At 30.0% G+C, this 20,285-nt stretch overlaps 3 protein-coding genes and 1 long non-coding RNA gene across 4 annotated transcripts; 1 reads left to right on the forward strand and 3 right to left on the reverse strand.

Annotated features, from left to right (window-relative positions):
- Window position 1: 1 nt before the first annotated feature.
- Window positions 2-5,403, reverse strand: LOC101268064 (THO complex subunit 7A). Its single transcript, XM_004251196.5, has 3 exons — window positions 5,230-5,403; window positions 2,520-3,132; window positions 2-447 (listed from the first exon to the last, which is right to left on the reverse strand). Exons 2-3 carry the CDS (start codon window positions 3,111-3,113, stop codon window positions 313-315), a joined length of 729 nt encoding a protein of 242 aa, XP_004251244.2. The 5' UTR covers window positions 3,114-3,132; window positions 5,230-5,403; the 3' UTR covers window positions 2-312.
- Window positions 5,404-6,346: 943 nt separating this feature from the next.
- LOC101268350 (elongation factor 1-beta 2) lies at window positions 6,347-10,019 on the reverse strand. The gene is made up of 6 exons (XM_004251197.5): window positions 9,799-10,019; window positions 9,603-9,722; window positions 8,539-8,620; window positions 7,162-7,279; window positions 6,813-6,926; window positions 6,347-6,713 (listed from the first exon to the last, which is right to left on the reverse strand). The coding sequence occupies exons 1-6, from the start codon at window positions 9,882-9,884 to the stop codon at window positions 6,550-6,552; spliced, it is 684 nt and encodes a 227-aa protein (XP_004251245.2). The 5' UTR covers window positions 9,885-10,019; the 3' UTR covers window positions 6,347-6,549.
- A 1,766-nt stretch (window positions 10,020-11,785) lies between these two features.
- On the forward strand, window positions 11,786-13,416 carry LOC138339242 (uncharacterized). Its single transcript, XR_011212257.1, has 2 exons — window positions 11,786-11,904; window positions 12,331-13,416. It is a non-coding gene; the product is annotated as an uncharacterized lncRNA (long non-coding RNA).
- On the reverse strand, window positions 12,976-20,077 carry LOC101268645 (hyoscyamine 6-dioxygenase-like). The gene is made up of 4 exons (XM_004251198.4): window positions 16,051-20,077; window positions 14,935-15,242; window positions 13,988-14,306; window positions 12,976-13,480 (listed from the first exon to the last, which is right to left on the reverse strand). The coding sequence occupies exons 1-4, from the start codon at window positions 16,240-16,242 to the stop codon at window positions 13,241-13,243; spliced, it is 1,059 nt and encodes a 352-aa protein (XP_004251246.2). The 5' UTR covers window positions 16,243-20,077; the 3' UTR covers window positions 12,976-13,240.
- Window positions 20,078-20,285: the final 208 nt, after the last annotated feature.

The following is a 20,285-nucleotide window of genomic DNA, read 5'->3' on the forward strand; positions in this document are numbered from 1 at the left end:
GGAAGTCCAAGTAAAATTTATTCTGAAAAAAAAAAATGAGTGTTCCAAAGCACCAGATTCATGGACTAATACACACGAAAAATAAAGAAAGTAGACCAGTTCCTAAAAGTTGGCTCATAAATACAATAATATGACTTAAAAATTAATGGGACTATACATAATGTTTCCCCGAATCATCACGCATTCAAAGCTTTCTTACAGCTTGCAGAAACATCATATATACAGCAAGACCCCCAATCCTTGTCTCACCTTTAAATAGCAGACTTGTCTATTGGTACAGTTAAACAGAATTCTGCAATATAGAGTCACTTGCTAATCAACAGCCATTGCTTCAGCACCCATGGTAGCATCCTCCACTCCGCTCTTGTTATGATCATCGACAACATTCTTCATCTCTTCGACCAAAATCCTTTGCTCTTCCTCTATTGTGTTCTGCAACTCATCAACCTGAAAAGGAAAAAAGACCAGCTTTGAACATGCAGCAAAAAATTTGTGCCACTTTCGCCAATCAAGGTTTTCTCTAATGCAGATGAAGTTCGCTGAATCTACACAGTATTTCCAAACATAGGTAATCTCGTATTCAAGTCTTAGCAGTGGTGTCAAAGACAAAAACCATAATAAAAAGATTGTACATATTAGATAAATAAAAGAATTTTAAATGAAGAGATTCATTGAGGATATTACATGATCTATATTGATTAGGTTTTGGTTCAATTTGATTTATTGCTGTAACTATGCCTAGATTTGAGATATGAAAGTTATAACATGTGAAAAGCCACACTGGAGCTGCACCAAGCTGTGCAAAGAGTTGCATGGCTCAAACAAACCTTATCCTAGTATCGTATTGCCAAAATCCTCAATGTCGGTTGCCACGTGTAGATCAAGCTCGCCAAAGTTTGATTTATGAACCAGCTGATGATACAATTACAGTATCTCCATTTGCTGAAGATGACAACTCAACCCAATTATGATCCATCCTTTCTCACTCTCTGACACTAATACTAGCAATGTATGGTAGTCTGATTGTTTATGTCAATGATAGGGATTTCTCAATTAAAGCAACATTTGGTGAACCACTTTCAGACCAAACCTTGGGAAATCAAAGAAAAGAAAATACCCTTGAACATGCAGGAGGAAACTAGCTCTTAGAGAGTAAACATTTTGACACTCCTATAGATTCTAAGGTCAAGCTCATTCAAGATAGGCTTAACAATCATGGTGAATCATCTTCCATGCCAAAACAACAAAAATAATATCAGATATCACCAATCTTTTTACTTGAAATATGTGAGTATGAGAATTCTAAAAGCTACATGCTTCGACTTACAATCCACCAATGCATAGTATCTAATGAGCCAATCCTTACCAATTATAACATCATATTCATGAAAAGGAATTTTAATCAAGTCTTAAACTTTGAACCATGAAGGAACAATCTCAATAAACCCGAGTAAATCACCTGATCACTCAAAGGATGAGCAAACATATTTTCGCACTTTATATTTGATTGTCACTGCAATAAAAATTTGTACCCTTTTATCCAAATGTGAAAAACTAGTCTTAAAGATCTAGTTACTCAAATTTGAGGAGATAGGAAATTTTGCACAGTAACACCTCCTAGTTTTAGAATATGTAGAGCATAGTTCTTGATTTTTAAAATTACATTATACCTCCATTAGATACTTCTATTATTTGGTTGTTAGACTACCTCTACTGCTCACTGAGCATCCATCCAGCCCTTGGTAGAAGCAAGTTCTCCACCAATCAACTAAGTATCATAATATTTCTAGTGTCATAGTTTATTTGTTTTTTTTACAACTGTGATCATTATTTTCTAACCAAATAAGCACAGATTATACAAAAAAAAAATTCTTTAAATCGACGTTTTTAAATAACATAGAAATTTGGATTTCAAGAAAGCCAGAGAACTTTACATAAATTAAAAAGTTAAAAAGTGGGCAATCATAACGTTCTATGAAAATTGGGGCGTTACATTGTCCCGCTTTTCTCACATACACCATAATTCTTGACATGTCACTCATATCTGATTAAACTAGTCATGCACAATAGGTAGTTGTACATAGCAAGCCTAATTTGGAAAATTAGACAACATGCTATAATAGATTAGAGACATTGAAAATGTGGAAGTTCTTTACATTGTCGGTAAATAAAGTTAAATCTAACAAGAGAAGTCAAACACCAAGAACCGATCATGAAAAAAAATCAAAAATAGGAAAGAAAAATCAGTTTCTCTTTTCCTCTTCCTATGGTTCTGTGCATTAGAATCTAAAGTATTTCATGTGTACACATACTTCAGCACCTCTTGAGATTAAAGGTGGGTGTTGGTCAGTTCGCTTCGGTTTTACAAAAGTTCAACTCGGTTTTTTTTGACTTCGGATTTTCCGATTTAAGAAACTGAAACATAATAACTTCGGAATAAGAATCAGTTTTAGGCTAAGGGATAATACTAAGGAAACCAAAAGCACTAATGAAAGGTAAGTTTGCAGCAAGATACATACCACATGCAATAAAAGGGCAAACTGCTTTTTACGAAGGTCCAATGTCCTCGAACTAGCAGTATTCTCTGCTTCCAACATAGCTATCTCTTTCTCAAGCTCTGTTATAACCTTCTGAGTTTCTGATCTTGGAGGCTGCATAGCAATTAACTTCCTGATAGCCTCACCCTCTTCTTTGTGCTTCCTTTCAACCTTGCTTTCTTCGAGTTGCCTCTTGAGATCTTCTATGTCAGCCTGAGCCTGTACAATTTGCTTGTTGATTTCACCCTTCAGGTCGTCAAAATTCTCTTTTTCTCTAACATTCGCATCTATGACTGCTTTGCTCTTTAGGAGCGGAATCTCAAAAGTATTTAGCTCTTGCAAGAATGCTTTGGCTAGTCTTTCACAATCACTGTAGTTATCAGCTTCCTTCTCTATCTCCAAAGCAAAAGTAGTGAACTTCTTCTGAAGTTTCTTCAGTGGTGGTTCACCTCTGGTGGTGGTTGTCCGAGTCAGAAGTCTATGCTTAATGATTATATCATCTTCAAGTGGGCCAAATGCATAATGTGATGCCACTGATTCCCCCTTTCCAGCAAATTTCCTACTTTTTATCGACATTTGTTTTGATTCTTCTATCCTGAAATAAACATGTCTTACAGATTAGCATCCAATATATAAACGATCATGGGCAGCAACTTAGCTTCCCTTGTCATCTCTAAAAGAGGTTTATTTAAATGAACAGACAGCTGTATTATTAATCTAGTGTAATCAGGATACTAAGGAAATACAAGCAATAATGTTCAAAGAGGTTTGACATTATTTTACAAGTAATACTCCCTTTGTCACGACTTTATCAAAAAAATACTCCCTTTGTCACACAATTTATTTGAAACATTTTCCTTTTTACTCTATCACAAAAAGAATGATACATTTTTATATTGAAAAACAATTCAACTTTAAAATTTTCAGCTTACTCGTAATGAGATGATTAATAGTCAAATATCCACGGTATGTTTTAAACCACAAATTTCAAAAACCTTTCTTTCAAAGACCTTCTGCCCAGTCAAACAATGTCACATAAAAAGGAACAACCGGAGTAGTATTTTATCTAAATCTCATTTCTTTAAGAAACCACATTCATTTAAGGAATTCAATTTTGACAAATTATTTGATCTCCCCTGATCACACTACCATAACAAATTTTATTTTTTTTGACAAGGGTAACAGTACCATAACAAATTTTTTATATTTTCAAATCAAAATTACATTATGAGAGTGTCTTTTAAATCGTGTCACATAAGATGAGAGAAAAGGAGTAAAGAGTTAAATTCCTCCTTTTATCAATGCCTTTCATCTCGACTAGAAGAAGAGAGGTGGTGGTGGAGATCAGGGGCGTAGGTAAGCTATAACATACGAGTTTGGTACAACCCAATAAAGGTAACCCAAAGCATGTATAAATGTTAAGAAATTCATCAAAAACATGCACGAGAAATAAATTTAGAAACTTGTTACTAACACTGGAGGTCACTGTCCTATAATCATGAACAAATAAAGTTTAAATCCTAAATCTATCTCTGGTGGAGATAACCTAAAAGTTCCATTTTATTCTAGCTAAACCTTAAAAGATATCAATGTATACAAACTAGAAAATGACAGAGAAGATTTATGCACATATGTTCACTTATTTCAGGGAACAACAAAAATATACTAAAATTGGAAGATACAAATCTTCTTTCATAATTGAGGTGTTCAGGTGAGATTGTGAGTACCTACAACTAATTCTATGGGTTACCTGTTAGTCAAGGGTGGATCTAGGACGGGGGTGTTCACCCGAACCCCCTCGGCAAAAAAATACATTAATACTTTTATTTTTTTATGTATATGTACAAAGTTTGAATATCCTAAACACAAGACAAGAGGTTGGCTCAATGGTTAGGGGGTTCAAAATTTACATGGAGGTTATAAGTTCAAATTTCAGGCACTACATTTTAATTTTCGAACACTAATGAAAATTCTAGATCCACCCGCCTGCTAACACCACATTAGATAACACTATCCACCGTTCAGAAACAAAATTTGAACAATTATCTCCATATAAAACTTCTCAGATTAGACTCACCGATATTTCTTTTATCATTATATAAACAGAGTACACCCAGGCATTACGAAATGGGCAGACGCAGACGAAGAATACTTAAGGAAAAATTGGTTACACTTAACTATAGCAGGTGAGGTCTAGGGTACGGTGTGGGTTCAGATGAAACCACTGGCTTTTGTCCAGATCCTCCATTATATTGAGCATTACATATATAAGATATATATATACTGGGAATCTAGTAAAAAAGTAGTCACTTGATCCAATGGCAGTGAAGGACCCTGAGTTTTTCTAGATATTATTGGAAACACCCATATATTTCAAATACTCATCCACCTCTGCACTAGAGTTACAGAATTTTCTATATTGTTTGCTATTCAAACTGAATCAGTTCATTTTTGTTAATTACTTATTGTTCCAAAGTCTAATAAGCTAAATCAATCAATTTCAATTCTTCTCATTGTATCTAGGAGTATTCATTTCACTCGAAATAGTTCGATTTCTGTTTCTACTTTCCCTAAGCTAGAACAAGCTGCATCGATTACAGGTGTTAGCGAAACTATGGAATATAACTAAATTAAGAGTAATGTATGCAGTAATTAGTCTAAAAGCTGCACGATCAGAGAAAGAGGCATATACCTGTAACTGAGAATTTGGAGTAGATGCCGGAACAAATGTCGCCGGCAAAAATGTCGTCGTTCTCCGACCGGCGAAAGTAGAAACGTTCTTCAATATTTAGGGTAGCATTCAATATATTACTCTCATTTTCAATTTACTTTATGCACACTCGATTTAAATATTATTTTATAACGTATTGTATAATATTTATAACAATAATTTATAATTTGCTTATAATAATAAATAAGCGTGTTACTTTATTATTAATTGATAATGAAATTTAAACAAAGCAATATAATGTCATTTAAGTAACAATAAAAATAAATATTATATTTAAACTAATCATATAATTTAATAAACAAATTTGTTGACCAATTATTAATTTGATATTTAATATTAGTATTTTTGCTATTAAATTATCTATCCCAATTCAATTTTTGGCAATTTGATGATTAAATTTTCTTAAAATAATTACATGTTATAAGTTAATTGGTATCAAATATTCCCATCAAATCAATAAAATACTTAATAATAGCTGATATAAGTAATGGTGTGAAATATTGTTTTTATCAATGTTTTTAATAAGTAAATTTTTAGAAGATAACTTGGACAAAATGTATACCAAATTTAAAAATTTGGTAAACTTTTTGGCTACAATATAATTGAATTTTCAAGAGTTAAAAAATAAATTAATTGCAATTTATATATGTGCTTTAAAACTTTCTATTAACACATTTTATGTAATCTCTAAATATCGTAAATTATACTTCAAAAATCTTTTAACGTTATATATCTGAATTCATTATTAAATTCAAAAAGTTTCACTCTCGAAATTTAAACTATTGTTTGAGAAACCATAATACATGGTATTGAAAGGGGCTCAAACAAGACTCAACAAATTTCACGTACACAACACAAATACGAAATAACTCTATCTACCAACGCTTGCTTACTCAAACGAACGTTAGGAGATATCTATTAACACAAGTACAAAGTAACTCTATCCACAAACGCGTAATGAACAATCATCTGCCAACTTATTGCTGGTTTACACTGCCACTGATATCTAATAGCTGTGCAATCAATCATCCCTCCCCACAAAACTAGGAAAAAAACAAATTAAGAGATCAAAAATTACTTTAGGCGAAAAAGAAAAGCTATAATTGATGATCTTAATTCTCAGTTCCATATGCTTTCACAGTTAAATTCTCATTCTCATGACTAAAGGCACTTGAACGAAAAAGAACGACGACGATAGAGTATCAAAATAACTCGAAAACTAGCAAAAATACAGCCAGACAAGGCTAAATCTGGATAGGAAGTTCCATCTCTGTGTTGACCTTAAATTTTGTTGAAGGCAACAATATCACAGCTCTGGACGTATTCGTTGATAGGTTCCTCTGTTAGACGTTCCTCAATGAGGGTATCCACAGAGACGAGGTCATCCACGATGGTAAGCATGATCTGCATCTTCTTAATTCCGTATCCAACTGGGACCAATTTGGCTGTCAAAGAGACAAGAACAGCTAGTCAGTAACAAACTAAGATAATACAACAGTTCGAGCAATGGTTAAAAGGAGCGGAATAGATATAATAAGTCATACATGCTCCCCAGAGAAGCCCATCCATCTGAACACTGCGAACAGCCTCCTCCAGTTTCTTCATATCGGTTTCATCGTCCCAAGGCTTAACGTCCATAAGAACGGATGACTTTCCACCTACCAAAATTAATGGAAGAAGAGAATGAAGCAGAATCAAGATACACTTGAGCAAACGAACAAAATTTCTTTCTACAATCCAAGTTCTGAAATGTTTTTCGTATTTTTCCAGAATCAATTTCATTCTTCACTTTTTTATCATGGAAACAGCTTGATAAAGGAGACATTGTTCACATGTAAAAGTAGTTGTGCATTTTGTATACGAAAGCAACTGAGAAGGAATGTCAATGCTCACTCTCTTTCTTCTTGGCGGATGCCTTAGCAGCCTCCCTAGATTCTGCTGCAGCCTTTTCCTCCTCTGTCTCTTCTCCAAAGAGATCAATATCATCATCGTCGTCGTCATCAGCGGCAGGCTGCAAATATTAAATGTGTCAAACTCTACTTGGAGATAGAGAAAATCAAGCTAATCAAATGCCCCATACTAAATGCATGGAAAATTCCCACAATAACAGCACAATATGATAAAATAAATCAGGTACTTTTGAGTAAGGGTGTTAAGTCAAAGCTCGTTAGTTATGCATTATCATGCACGAGAAGGTTGTTAAAGACTAATATAATAACCCAGTCATATCTATTTACAACAAAAAAAATGTGTGAGCATGTTAGATCAATACAAGGTAGTTTTCAGAAATATACAGTCAACTCAGTTGATATATACATTATTTTCATTGCTGAACTGCCTTGAAATTTACAAACCATTCAAGGTGAAATTCTGCCCTTTATGTTTGTCGTTTGGGGAATGTCACTGGCTACTAGGAAGCTAAGGCACTGCCTCAGCTTTCATGCTCTTCTATTTATTATCTTCCTCCCAATTCAACACATCTTCTAACTAAAAGTTTTAGTTGAAAGAGAGAAGGAGAAGGGGAAAGAGATTAAAGAGATTTAAGTTGAGACACTTGGTACCACAAAACTCCATTTGATTAACAGCTTAAACAGAACAACAAAAACGATACAATTAACGGAGCTTTATTGCCACAACAAAGAGGAATATCACATAGACAACATTTTATTTTATTTTTTCAAGCATCATATAGACCGTATTAGCAGCAATTTTTTTGAAGCAATAAATATTGTATTGATGAGTTGGCAGAAAACAACCATATAGACAAGTTAATAACACACACTAAATTCACATTAAATATAACCATTTACCTAGAAAGTAATAGGACACATTTTACTCCCTCTATTTCAATTTATTTGTATTACTTTCCTTTTTAATTAGTTTAAAAAAGAATGCACCTTTCCTTTTTTTTAGCAACTCTTTATTCTAACTTCCCACATGACATGCGTAAGAGCACAAGATGAAAGGGCATTATGGTATAAATATACCTTTAGTTAAAGACCACAAGATTCAAATATCGTTCTGTACTTTCTTAAACTTTGAGACAAGTTGAAACCAAACAAGCAATTTGAAGCAAAGAGGGTAACTATAATTATTATAAAAACCAATTACTCCAATAGAAAATAGTGACAACTAAGATCTTGTAATAAAACCAATTGCAAACATCTTATTAGATGAACCGAATTATTAAAGACCTCCTCTACATAGTAATAAGCAAAACAAAAGTGGTCAATGTCAATAGATAAAATACTTCAACAGTATAGTAAGTACCTTGGCAGCTTCCTTAGCAGGTGCAGCTCCAGCAGGAGCAGCTTGGCTCCCAAATCTCACACCAACAGCTTCCCCAGGAAAACTGAACACCAAGATCATCATTAATAACGAAAAACCTCAATCAAGACTCTAACTTCCAAAGCAAAAAAAGTTGAAAATTAAAGAACAATATAAACAGTAGCATCAAAAAGAATAATCAAAGATAGGTCTAGCTGCCAAATCTCACACACATGGCTCTCCATGAAAACTAAGCTCCATCATACATTAGAAACCCTCTAAAGATTCTACCTTTCAAATCAAAGCACTTGGAATCCTCAAACAACTATATAAACAATAGCACTAAAAATTATAATCAAGGAAAAGCCGTAGCTGCCAATTCTAACACCTACAACTTTCCCAGGAAAACTGAACTCCAAGCTCCAAAAGAACTGGAGTACTTCACTAACCGAGCACAAGAAAAAGAAATCATGTAAGATACTAGTTTACTATTCACACTCCGCAAAAAGTTCCTCAAAAATTTGAAAACAAATCTCAATGAATCGAATGCTAAAAGCCGGACTTCCGGTTCTCTTGACATATCAAATTGCTTTCTCAGACAAGCACCTGGTTATCCAATTCTTCTCATCAATCTCAAAGACAACAAAAATAGCACTAAAGATTCTAACTTTCAAAGCAAAAACACTTAACAAACTCAAAAGAACAATATAAACAGTAGCATTAAAAAGTAGAATCAAAGAAAATCCATGGCTACCAAATCCAACACACACACAACTTCCCAGATAAATTGAACTCAGAGATTCATCATTAATCAGAAAAAACAACAAAAACTCAACCAGAATTCAATCTTCCAAAGAGAAAAAAAAATAAAAAAGTCAAAGAACAATACAACCAGTGACTTCAAAAAGAATAATCAACTACCAACTCTTCACACTCACAACATTGAGCTCCAAAACTCATCACTAATCACACAAACACACTAAAGATTCAAACTTCCACAGCAAAACACTATCCAAATCAAAAAAAAAAGTACAAAAACAGCATTAAAAAAAAAAGACAAAATCTACCTTGAGGCAAGTTTTGCAGAAACAGCTTGGTACCATTTGCTAGCATTGGGGTAAAGATCTGAACTGGGTTGTTCCAAAATTGCCCCATATACCTTAATATCATCCTTAGTCAGCTGATCTCTGCAAAAAAAACCATCAAAATCAAAAAAAAAATCCAGAAAATAACACAGTTTGTAAATCTGAAAAAAAAACTTACCCGGAAATATAAGTTTTTCCAGAAAGATGGTCATTAACAGACTTAAGACCAGCTTCAGTGTGAAGATTTGAGAAAGTTACAGCCATTGTTGAAGAACTGGAAAAGGAGATTTGAGATTTGAGGCTGTAAGGTTTTGGTTGGCGAAAGAGAAGGCTAAAGAGAATGAAAAAATGTGGAATTTATATATGAGGTATTTCAAGAAACCCTAAAGGTATATGCTTTTTTTAAAAAAAAAAAATCCACTAATTAAAAATATTGTTTATTTAGAAGAAAAAAAAAGTGATTACTTAAAAAAAATTATAAAAATATAAAATTTAATTCATAAGTTAATATTTTGTTAAAGAAAATTTTGTATTTAGAGTGAATATATTATATTATATTGAAGAATAACTAAATATTATTATTGTTGATTAGTGATAGTTATGAAATTATGTGTTTATAAAAGTTTGTAATTGTAAATGTTTTTTTATATATATAAAAAGAAATACGAAGATATGTGATTTATCAATGCAGAGCTTAAGGATATACTGTTTTTTAATTATGGTTTACACATTAACACTTTGTTGGTATGGTTGTTACATGTTGTATTGTATTGTGTAAATACAATGTTTATTTTGATTGTTACTGTTAGTTTAAATATAATGTTTATTTTGATTCTTTCGTAAATTTTATTGTATCGTATGTAAAAACGAAAAGAGTCATTGTATGTAACGATTGATTTGATGTGATTGTGTCATTACCTTGATATTTTCTTTTCATTTTTATCTTTACATAATATTTAATAGTCACATTTCCGCTACTCTTTGGGTCAACACTTGGTAAAATTTTCGCTCCTATGCAAGAGATCGCTAACCACATATGAGAGGTAAGCTCGATCCAGAAGGCAGACCTATCACGTATCCTATCTCCCTTGAAGGGTGATCTTACTTTTTTCATAATATCTCTATCAAGTATCCTACTTTTATCGTAGATTTATCACTCAAATTGTGAATGTGTATAATTTGTATAGTAACGAAGAATAATACAATCTATTCAAAAAAAAAAATTAAGACAATACAGTATGATACAATACAATATACTATGAAACAACCATCTAAACTAAGTGTAAGTAAGATTGTGTAAGAATTCAAAAAAAAAAAAAAAAACTAATTTTACAACTTGTGAGTTTTTGCGACGGGTGTAATACAATTTAAGATATTCAAACTGCATATTTAAGAAAATCAACTTCAAATCAATCTGATTTTAAATCATGTTCAATTGAGATTATCTCAAATATTTTCTCGGCTTAAATGTATGTGTATATTTAATTTATAGTCTATTTATAAAAAAATAATTTTTAATATTTGAAATTATTAACTTGGGATAGGTTAATTTCAAATTAAAATTTTATTTAAACTTGTAATTTAAATTTCATAAATTATATTTTTCCTTTAATTAAAAAAATACAACAATTAATAAAAAGTAAAAACTATCAAAATATTATGTGTGGCCGTTTGGAGGAGGAGTTAACTTTGGTTTTGGAGAGGGAGATAAAAATTGAGTTTTTTCCTCTTTAGTCTAAGAATTTTCTATAATAATTACTTTTTCTACCCTTTACATTAATGGTAAAATATTTAGTTTTTTTAATTTATTGTCTATAAAATAATTATACGTTCCCTTTTATTTAGTGCATGTAAGGAAAATAACTTATTGCTCTTATTTTATTCTCCTTATAAATATGATGTAAATATTTAGTTTTTTTAATTTATTGTCTATAAAATAATTATACGTTCCCTTTTATTTAGTGCATGTAAGGAAAATAACTTATTGCTCTTATTTTATTCTCCTTATAAATATGATGTAAATATTTAGTTTTTTTAATTTATTGTCTATAAAATAATTATACGTTCCCTTTTATTTAGTGCATGTAAGGAAAATAACTTATTGCTCTTATTTTATTCTCCTTATAAATATGATGTAAATACAAAGAACTATTATTCATTCTCTACTCAATCTTTTTCTCGTTTTTTCAATTCTATAACAAAGGTGTTCTCTAAAAAAGACGACTTTTATTCAGAATGAAGAACATTTGTGTTTCTCTTCTAGTTTTGCTTGTTGTGGCTTTAGGTATATATATGATTTATACAATTATTTATTGTTCTTTGTCCTTTCGATTAATCTTTCTTCTTTATTATTATTATAAAAATCAACAGTGTGACCAAAAAAATGATTTTTTTCTTCATTTTTCTCATATTTTATTGGTGAATTTCTTGATGAAAACAAAAAAAATAAAAAATTCAGAGGTAATATTACGTTTATTCTTTCCTTCTTGCCTCAAAACCTACCTATTCTTGATTGGGATAATATTTTTTATTTACTTATCAGATATAAGAAAATCACTTACATTCGAAGAAATTTCGTAACCTATTTGTTGTGATTGGAGTTTTTCAGATACTTTTTTCTAGAATTGATTAAAATTTGATAATTATAATTTGAAAATTACTTTATTCATATCTCGATTAATTATTTTCTTTTTTGATATTTTTATGATAGTTGAAGCAAATGGACCAAAATATCCCTCATCAAATGAAGACAAGTGTGAAGCAATTTTTGAGAATTTTGGTTGTGTGGGTTCATCAAATGAATGTGAAAAACATTGTATAGAATCATGTTACAAAGGTGTTGGTGACATTTATAGTTATTGTGATGATTCTAAAAATTGTCATTGTCATCCTATGAGAGGTGCACCTTGTCCTCCTCTACCTAATTGCCCCTTAGTTACCAAAAAGAAAAATGTTACATCTATATTTTATTGATTAAATTATTAAAGATAATCAAATATAGAAGAAAATTATTTATCTAATTTTTTTCTTTTATCATATTTTCATATTAGTTTGATTTGTTGATTGAATGATGAATCAAAAGTCTTTCGAGACAGTTTTATAACATCTATTAAAAGTAGAATAAGGTTTGTACATTTTATTTTTCTTGACTCCATTTATGAAATCACGTTATATATGTTATTTTGAAGAACTTTTTTATTATATCTCAATAAAAGAATATCATGATATGTTATCTCAACTTTATTCACTTTAGAAAATTTATTTATCCGAATTCTAATATGTGGCACACAACTCATAACTTTAGCGTGAAAAAATATTTCCACGATCTTTTTCTTATAAGTGAGTTGTCAATCAATTTTTGTAAGGATTTCACAAGTTCAAATCCATATATTTCTATTCAATTTTCTAATACAAATACAAATTATACGGAAAAGCTACTGGATTCGTCCGAACTCATGAATTCCACGTAGCTCCGTCTCTGAAGTACCCGACCAATTTATTCAATTAAAATTCAAACAAGCATGAGCAAAGTTCATACAACATAGAAATTTAAAAATAGTAAGTACAAACAATACATTATAACATAAAACTTTGATTAAAATTATCAATTCCCTCTTCTCTTAGAGCTTATATGGTTTCAATGCTGCTTCAATTTCAGTTGTGTCACTGAAATAATATCCCAAATATTCTGTATATGAAAATGATTTAAACAAAGGTGGATTTTTCTCATTTATAAGTGTTTTTGCAGGTTCAATTGTGCACTCAATTGGACTTATTAAGCTGCCCAATGATGTTCTATCAGATGTTGAATTTGTCACAACTCTATGCACTCCAGCTGATAGCTTTCCATTTGTGACAACCTACACACGCATCGCAGTGACGTACGCAGAATTTTTCGTAACATATTAATAAAAAAGTAAATAAATTTCATGATATCCTATGTATAACTTGTGTATCATAAAAAAAAAAAAAAAGAGGAGGGGGGGAGCCAAAATAACTATCTCCATTGTAATTTATGTGACAAAATTTGAAAGATACGGAGTTTAAAAAAAGAAGAACGACTTTTCAAACATGTGGTCATAAACATATTGTAACATTTATGTAATTATAAAACTTTCGAAACGTGTAATCTAAAACACTGTATAACATTTGTATGACATGTAAAAAAGAAGTTTAAGTTAAGTCATTTCAAAATTTTAAAAGTTGTCATTCTTTTATAAATGGGATAAAAAAAATAAATATTCTTTTATCAATGAAGGTTTAGATATCTCAAATATTTTAATAAAGAGCACTAACATTTACTATAATAAACCCTTTTTCAGATGTGAACCTGAATTAGTCGATTTAAAGCATGATGTGTACAATACCTTTAAGATCAGACCATTGATGACAACAAGTGCACCAGGAATTGGTTCAACACCAAACCATTTGCCATCTTTGTCTCTCACATGCAATCCACTTAGTTCTTGTTGGACCAAATTGATAAGTGCACCATCACAATGTTCACCTATACCTATTGTTGAGTTTGGATCAGGGCATTGTGGGTAGTGATGGGTCACCATGAGTTGAGTTTGGCTATGTTCTTGGCTAAAATATCCAACTTCAAGCCCAAGTCCTTCACACATCAAGTCCAAAATCCTTAAGCTCAATTTTCTTAGTTCCAATGCATATTCACCAATCACTTCTCTGAAAATGAAACAAATGGAGCAAGATTGATATAAGGATGTTTTACATAAATAATCGATCTGATTTACCGTTTATTTTTTCTAACTAGTATACATAACACGATTATACGTATGTTATACATGAATTGTATGTATATCTTACATTGACATGCTATTTTCAGTTTAAATAATTGGACCGGAAAAGAAAAACTTAGTATGTCAGTTGATTAACCATTTGAACTTAGGGTGGGGCCGCTAAGTTAATTATCCATTAATTAACATTTTTAATAAGAAATTTTCAGCTATTTTACCCTAAGTAGTTGTAATAAGAAAATTTTTTCTGGGTTTTTGTGTTAGCTTTCGCACACCTCGACTAATTCTATAGATATACACCTGTCACAAATGTGAAGAATTACCTAATGTTGTGTTTGTCTCGGTTGAGTTTTGAACCTAAGATCTCCGAATTCTCAACTACTTTATTGACCACTAAGCCACACTCTTGTGTGTTTTTCTTTGTTAATAATCACTTTTATTGAAACTCCATAATCAGTTATAACAAAAACATCTTTGTACTCCCAAAAGTTTGGTCAAACAAATTTTAATTAGTCACACTTCAGTATGGATATCGAACACGAACATATAAAATATACCTATATTTTTGTGGTTTTTCAGGCCAAGAATTGATGACATCTTGAGTGAGAGGATGACAACCATGTCCAAAAGTGTCTTTCCAAAAGACAGTGTCATTGACATTATTAGTGTTTGAACCATCCTTGTTTGGTGTGTATTCTTTTTCAATGTAAAGCTTTGGCCTTTGGTCAATTGATGGTTCAAAATCACTTAAGCCCTCATCTTTCTCAACAAATTTTGCTTTGTCCTCAATTGGCAAGTTGAAGAACTCTTTGCACACAGATAATGCATCAACCATTAGGGTTTCTGACACTCCATGATTGATCACCTGTTATAGTGGGTAAAGTTCAGTTACATCAAACGTCATAACGAGTAATTCAATGAGTTTATTGTGATCTAATGTGTAAAGTATAGTGACCATATGTTACATCTCCATATTGTAAGCACCGCATTATATTCCTGATATAACTTGTTTTTAAATCAAACGATCTCTAAAAATGGCATAAAATTATCGATAACTATCTAGTTAAAGCAACTGAACGTCAAAGAGGATATCAAACATCGAGTGAAAAATGAAAAAAAAATAGTTAGTGATCCAAAGTGGATATCAAATTCTAGCCCCCCCCCCCCCCCCCCCCCATGATACCCGGTGGAAAATTAAAAAAACTAAAACCTTTTCAAGATATTAAACACCAGATAAGAAATAAAAAAAAAATTCTAGTATCCAATACAATACCTATATTCAGAGGCGGAGTAAGAATTTTCATTAAGGGGGTTTAAAATCTGTAGAAATAGACACAAAAAGTAGCCGAAGGAGGTTTTGCATCTACTATATATACAAATAAAATTATTTTAACCATGTATAAATAATATCATTTTCCGTTTGAAGGAGATTCGGATGAACCCCTTCGTATAAGGTGGCTCCGCCCCTGTCTATATTATAATCTCAGTATAACTTGTTCGTGAATCAAATGACTCCTATTATATGATTGTCAAAAACAATCGATCGATATTAATCTTTAATACAACTATTAGACATTGGGTAAAAATTCAAAAAAATTAGTTAGATTTCCAAAACGAACATTAAAAAATGATATTTCAAATAGAAAAAGTGAACGATTCGAATATGAATTAACCTGAAAGAGACCAAAGTCAGCAGAAGCTTTGATGATTTGTTGAATACAATGAGTTGAAGATTGTGATAAATCAATAACTGGAATATGTTTACCAATTGGTACATCTGCATTTACTCTTTTTTCTAATGGAACAACATATTTTTCTGGAATTGATTTCACTTCTGAAGACCAACTTGAAACTAGTGATGCCATTTAATTAATTGCTTTGATAATAATAATAATAATAATAGCAATAATTGGTTTGTGAGGTTCCAAGGTTGTATTATGGACTTATTTATAGTGATGATTGGTAGGGAGCAATGAACATGGTGATATTTCAGGTAGAAAATAGTAAACGATAATGGTCGATGCAATATTAGGTAGGAAAAGTGAACGATTGTGGAATAATGTGGATGCAAAATAATATTACTTTCTCTGTTTTTTCTTACGAGTTATTTTTGATAAATCAAGAAAAAATAATATTTTTTATCTATTATATCTTCGATTTATTTAGAGAGTTACTGTTTTTGACATAATGAGCAAATTGATTTTAGAATTCTATTATTAATAGGGGTAAAATGATAAACTCACTATGTCAATTATTATTTTTTTAATAGGTGTATCAAGTAACAAATGTACAAGTAAATAGGGACAGAGGAAGTACTTCGTTTCATTTCGATTTATGTAACATTTTTTTTGCTTACAAACCATGTTTATATACATGCCTATTTCTTTTTTTGGCTTTTTATTTTGTGTTTGATATTTGGTATGAAGTTCTACCAATACATTAGAAATGTTAAATATATAAATAAGTAGGTCTTACCTTCTAGTAACACGTTATAAAGTTGTGTGAGTCTAGATTCAGAGCCGACAATGTCACTGGCGAGCTCGAAATCGCAAAAAGTTTCTATTTAAGAATAAAAAAACTCTATCAAACTTTTTGGTGGAATACACCATAATTGTTATATATGCAACACGTTAAATCTTAGTAACATTTTTTAAAATAAAAATTTAGACATTATACAACAACTTGTTATTAATTAAATTAAAAAAGAAATCATTGACTACAAGTTAATTATAATGAGGTCACAATTTTTATTTTTCCTGTTTATTCAAAAAAAAAAAAAAAAGATAACGTCGTGTCGGAGATTATTGAGATTTGAGTATTAAACTATATTATCGTGAATAATGTCTTATTTTACTCATTATATTATTAGAAATAATGTTTTTTTTTCAGTGTAAATCAGTGAAAATAATTTTTCATGCATTTCTCACTAAATCAATTCATTAAAAAAATGCACGATCAAAAATAAATTTCGTTCAAATAGTAAAAAAAATAAAAAGTTTTCCGTATGAAAACAACAAAAATACGAAAACAAAAACTAGTACATGAAAAACATACATTAAATGATAAGCAAATATTTTTTTTCCTCACCAATTCAATCGAAATATCTATAAAAATAACTATTAAATAAATATTAGAAAAATTAAGTGAAAAAATAACAAGATATTTTTAATTATATGTACTAATAATTGTTAAAAAAACATTATTTTATAAATTGTAACCCCAAAGATGTCCCCTCCCATTACGAATTCTGCCAAAAATAAAATATAAGATAAAAAAGAAAATATTTGTCCTCACTTTCTACGTAGTATAATTAGTTATCTATCGATAAATGAGTCTAATTTAAGTCGTTGAACATCTTCATCATTAATCGAAAGATCAAAGGTTATTATCGAAAAAAGTGAAAATACCGGAGTGTTAATTTTTCTTATGGGTGAAAAGAAAATGTTACAAAATGGAGTGGAGCGGACGTCTCGGATATATAGATAAATATCGCTCATCTATTTCTCATTTTGTTTCACTTTTTATGTATTTATTCCAGATACATGTGAATCACACCCGATACATATTGATAGATATATCTAGTGTGATTCGTATGTACTTGAGATAAATAGACAAATTTCGCTTATTTACCTCTTGTTCTCGCTCGCCTCTCTCCCTGTATTAATAGCAAAAAACATATATATCTAAATGTATTTGACTTAAAATTTGATATACAATTATTGATTTTTGATATAAAATGTAATTATTTTAAACTGTAGAGAAAATAAAAAAACATGAAATGTTTGTGTAATTAAGTAATTTTTCTTATATTAAAGAAACTCATGCCTCCCTGAAATTAATCCTTAACCCATTTCCATGTTTCTTCAAATCAATCTTACAAAAAAAAAATAAAAATTAACCCTGAACGATTCAAAATAAAATTCACAAGGAAAGAAATAATATAAGTCTTAATTTTACTAAGCAAAGACCGATTTCTTGGTCCACAGATTTTTTAAATATCTACTTCTTTGTATTTTGAATATCCTTAATGAAAATTATGATTTCGCAAAAAACTTTTGAAAGAGAGAGCAAGACAAACCTTGTCTTTGATAGGAAATCAACGTTTTACTCTTCAACGTGAGATTTGGACTTATGGACTCTTCGACGTGAAATTGTAGTTGGGCCCGATAGATATCGGGTGAAAAATAAATTTTGGAAAATAAAGTTTCAAAATCTATAGTCAAACACTAGTTAATTTTAAAGTTTTGATTTTTTAAAGAAAGATTTAAAAATCTAGAAGTTTATACTTTGCAATAAAAGATCCATGATCAATTTGAAGAGATTGTTCGTATCATTATGGAGGATTACATTATAAAATATCTAGGGTGTGTTCAGTATGAATCAAATATTTTTTAATTTTTCTCCCGTGTTCAATTGGTTAAAATCGTTTAGAAAAAATTTTCTTTAGGAAAATAAATTTCATGACTTCCCTAATGGAATTATTGAAAATAAGTTATTCCGCACAAGTAATATTTCACATTTATTGTGTTCTTCACACCCTCGATCACATCAAATCTTTATCCCTACCCTTGTAACCGCATCCCACCCCTCACTCTCTACCTTATATAATATTATCTAAACTTTAGGGTCATATACAAATACTTTTAAAATAATATTTTTACTTATGTAACGAACACACAAAAATATGTAAGAAATATCTTCCAAGAAAATATTGCTCAATAACTATCTTTTCTTGGTGACTTCATACGTAACAAATAAATATTCATAGGATCGATTCTAATTTATTTGAAATCGAGACATAATTACTATTTATTGGACAAAATAGTGAGGCTGCAAATTAAGTAATTTGTAATATTTGATTCCGTTAATCTTTCTGGCAAAAATGATGTTTCAATTTTATGTAAAAATAAAAGTAAATATTAGTTTGTCTAAAAGAAATATATCACTTTTCTATAAATAAAAATAATTTAATTTTAAAATTCTCATTTTATTCTTAATCGGATAATTTATAATCATAATTCATATAATTATTGATTTTTTTTTGAGAACATAAATTTAGAAATCATCTATTATTTTATAACTTTATAAATACTTATTCAGAACTAAAAGATTAATCCTTGATATATTAGATGATTCATAGTTGTATCATTGTTTGAGTGTGCTTTTATATGAAAATATAATTGATGGAAATTTATATAGTCGATTTTAATTTTTTTTGTGAGACATTATTAAATCTAATAGACGGAGTATTTATAATGATTTATGGCACAGTGAAATAATATTATATATAAAAAAAAGTTACGTAATTATAAATTAAAGTTGAGCGAAAATATAATGTTGTACTAGCACAAAAAACTGAAAAATATTATGTTAGTAAAATAAATACATTCATAATTTCATGATCCTTCCTATTTCTCTATTTTGGGAGTGTAAATAATTTTATTATTTTATCAATTAGGTTTATTTTGATCCATTTAATTTTGTGCAAAATTGGGCTTATATTTTCATGAACTTTAAAATATCGAAATAATGATTTTTTTGAAAAAATCAATTTTATTTTTTCCGTAAATGATCGAAAAATATAAAAATCAAGAAAAATATAAAAACACCTCAATTTATTTTTTACTTGCACCACTTTAAATCTTAAGAAACACTAAATCTTAAAAATCCTTAAAAACCCTTACACCTATAAAAAAAAAAAAAAACCTTTAAAACCTCTATATAAATAAAAAAAATCTAACAAAAATTTGAGTCTATTATTTAGTCGTAAGTTAGCAAAGAATTTAATAGTTAAGTTTAGTTTATTTTTTTAAAGCGAAAGCAAAAAATGAATATTAACACATTTTTTTTTATAATAAATTGTATTACCCAACAGAAATAATATATTATATTTCCCTTTTAAGCTTAT

The sequence above is a fragment of the Solanum lycopersicum genome, chromosome 11, assembly GCF_036512215.1.
Source record: "Solanum lycopersicum chromosome 11, SLM_r2.1".
Taxonomy (NCBI): Eukaryota; Viridiplantae; Streptophyta; class Magnoliopsida; order Solanales; family Solanaceae; genus Solanum; species Solanum lycopersicum.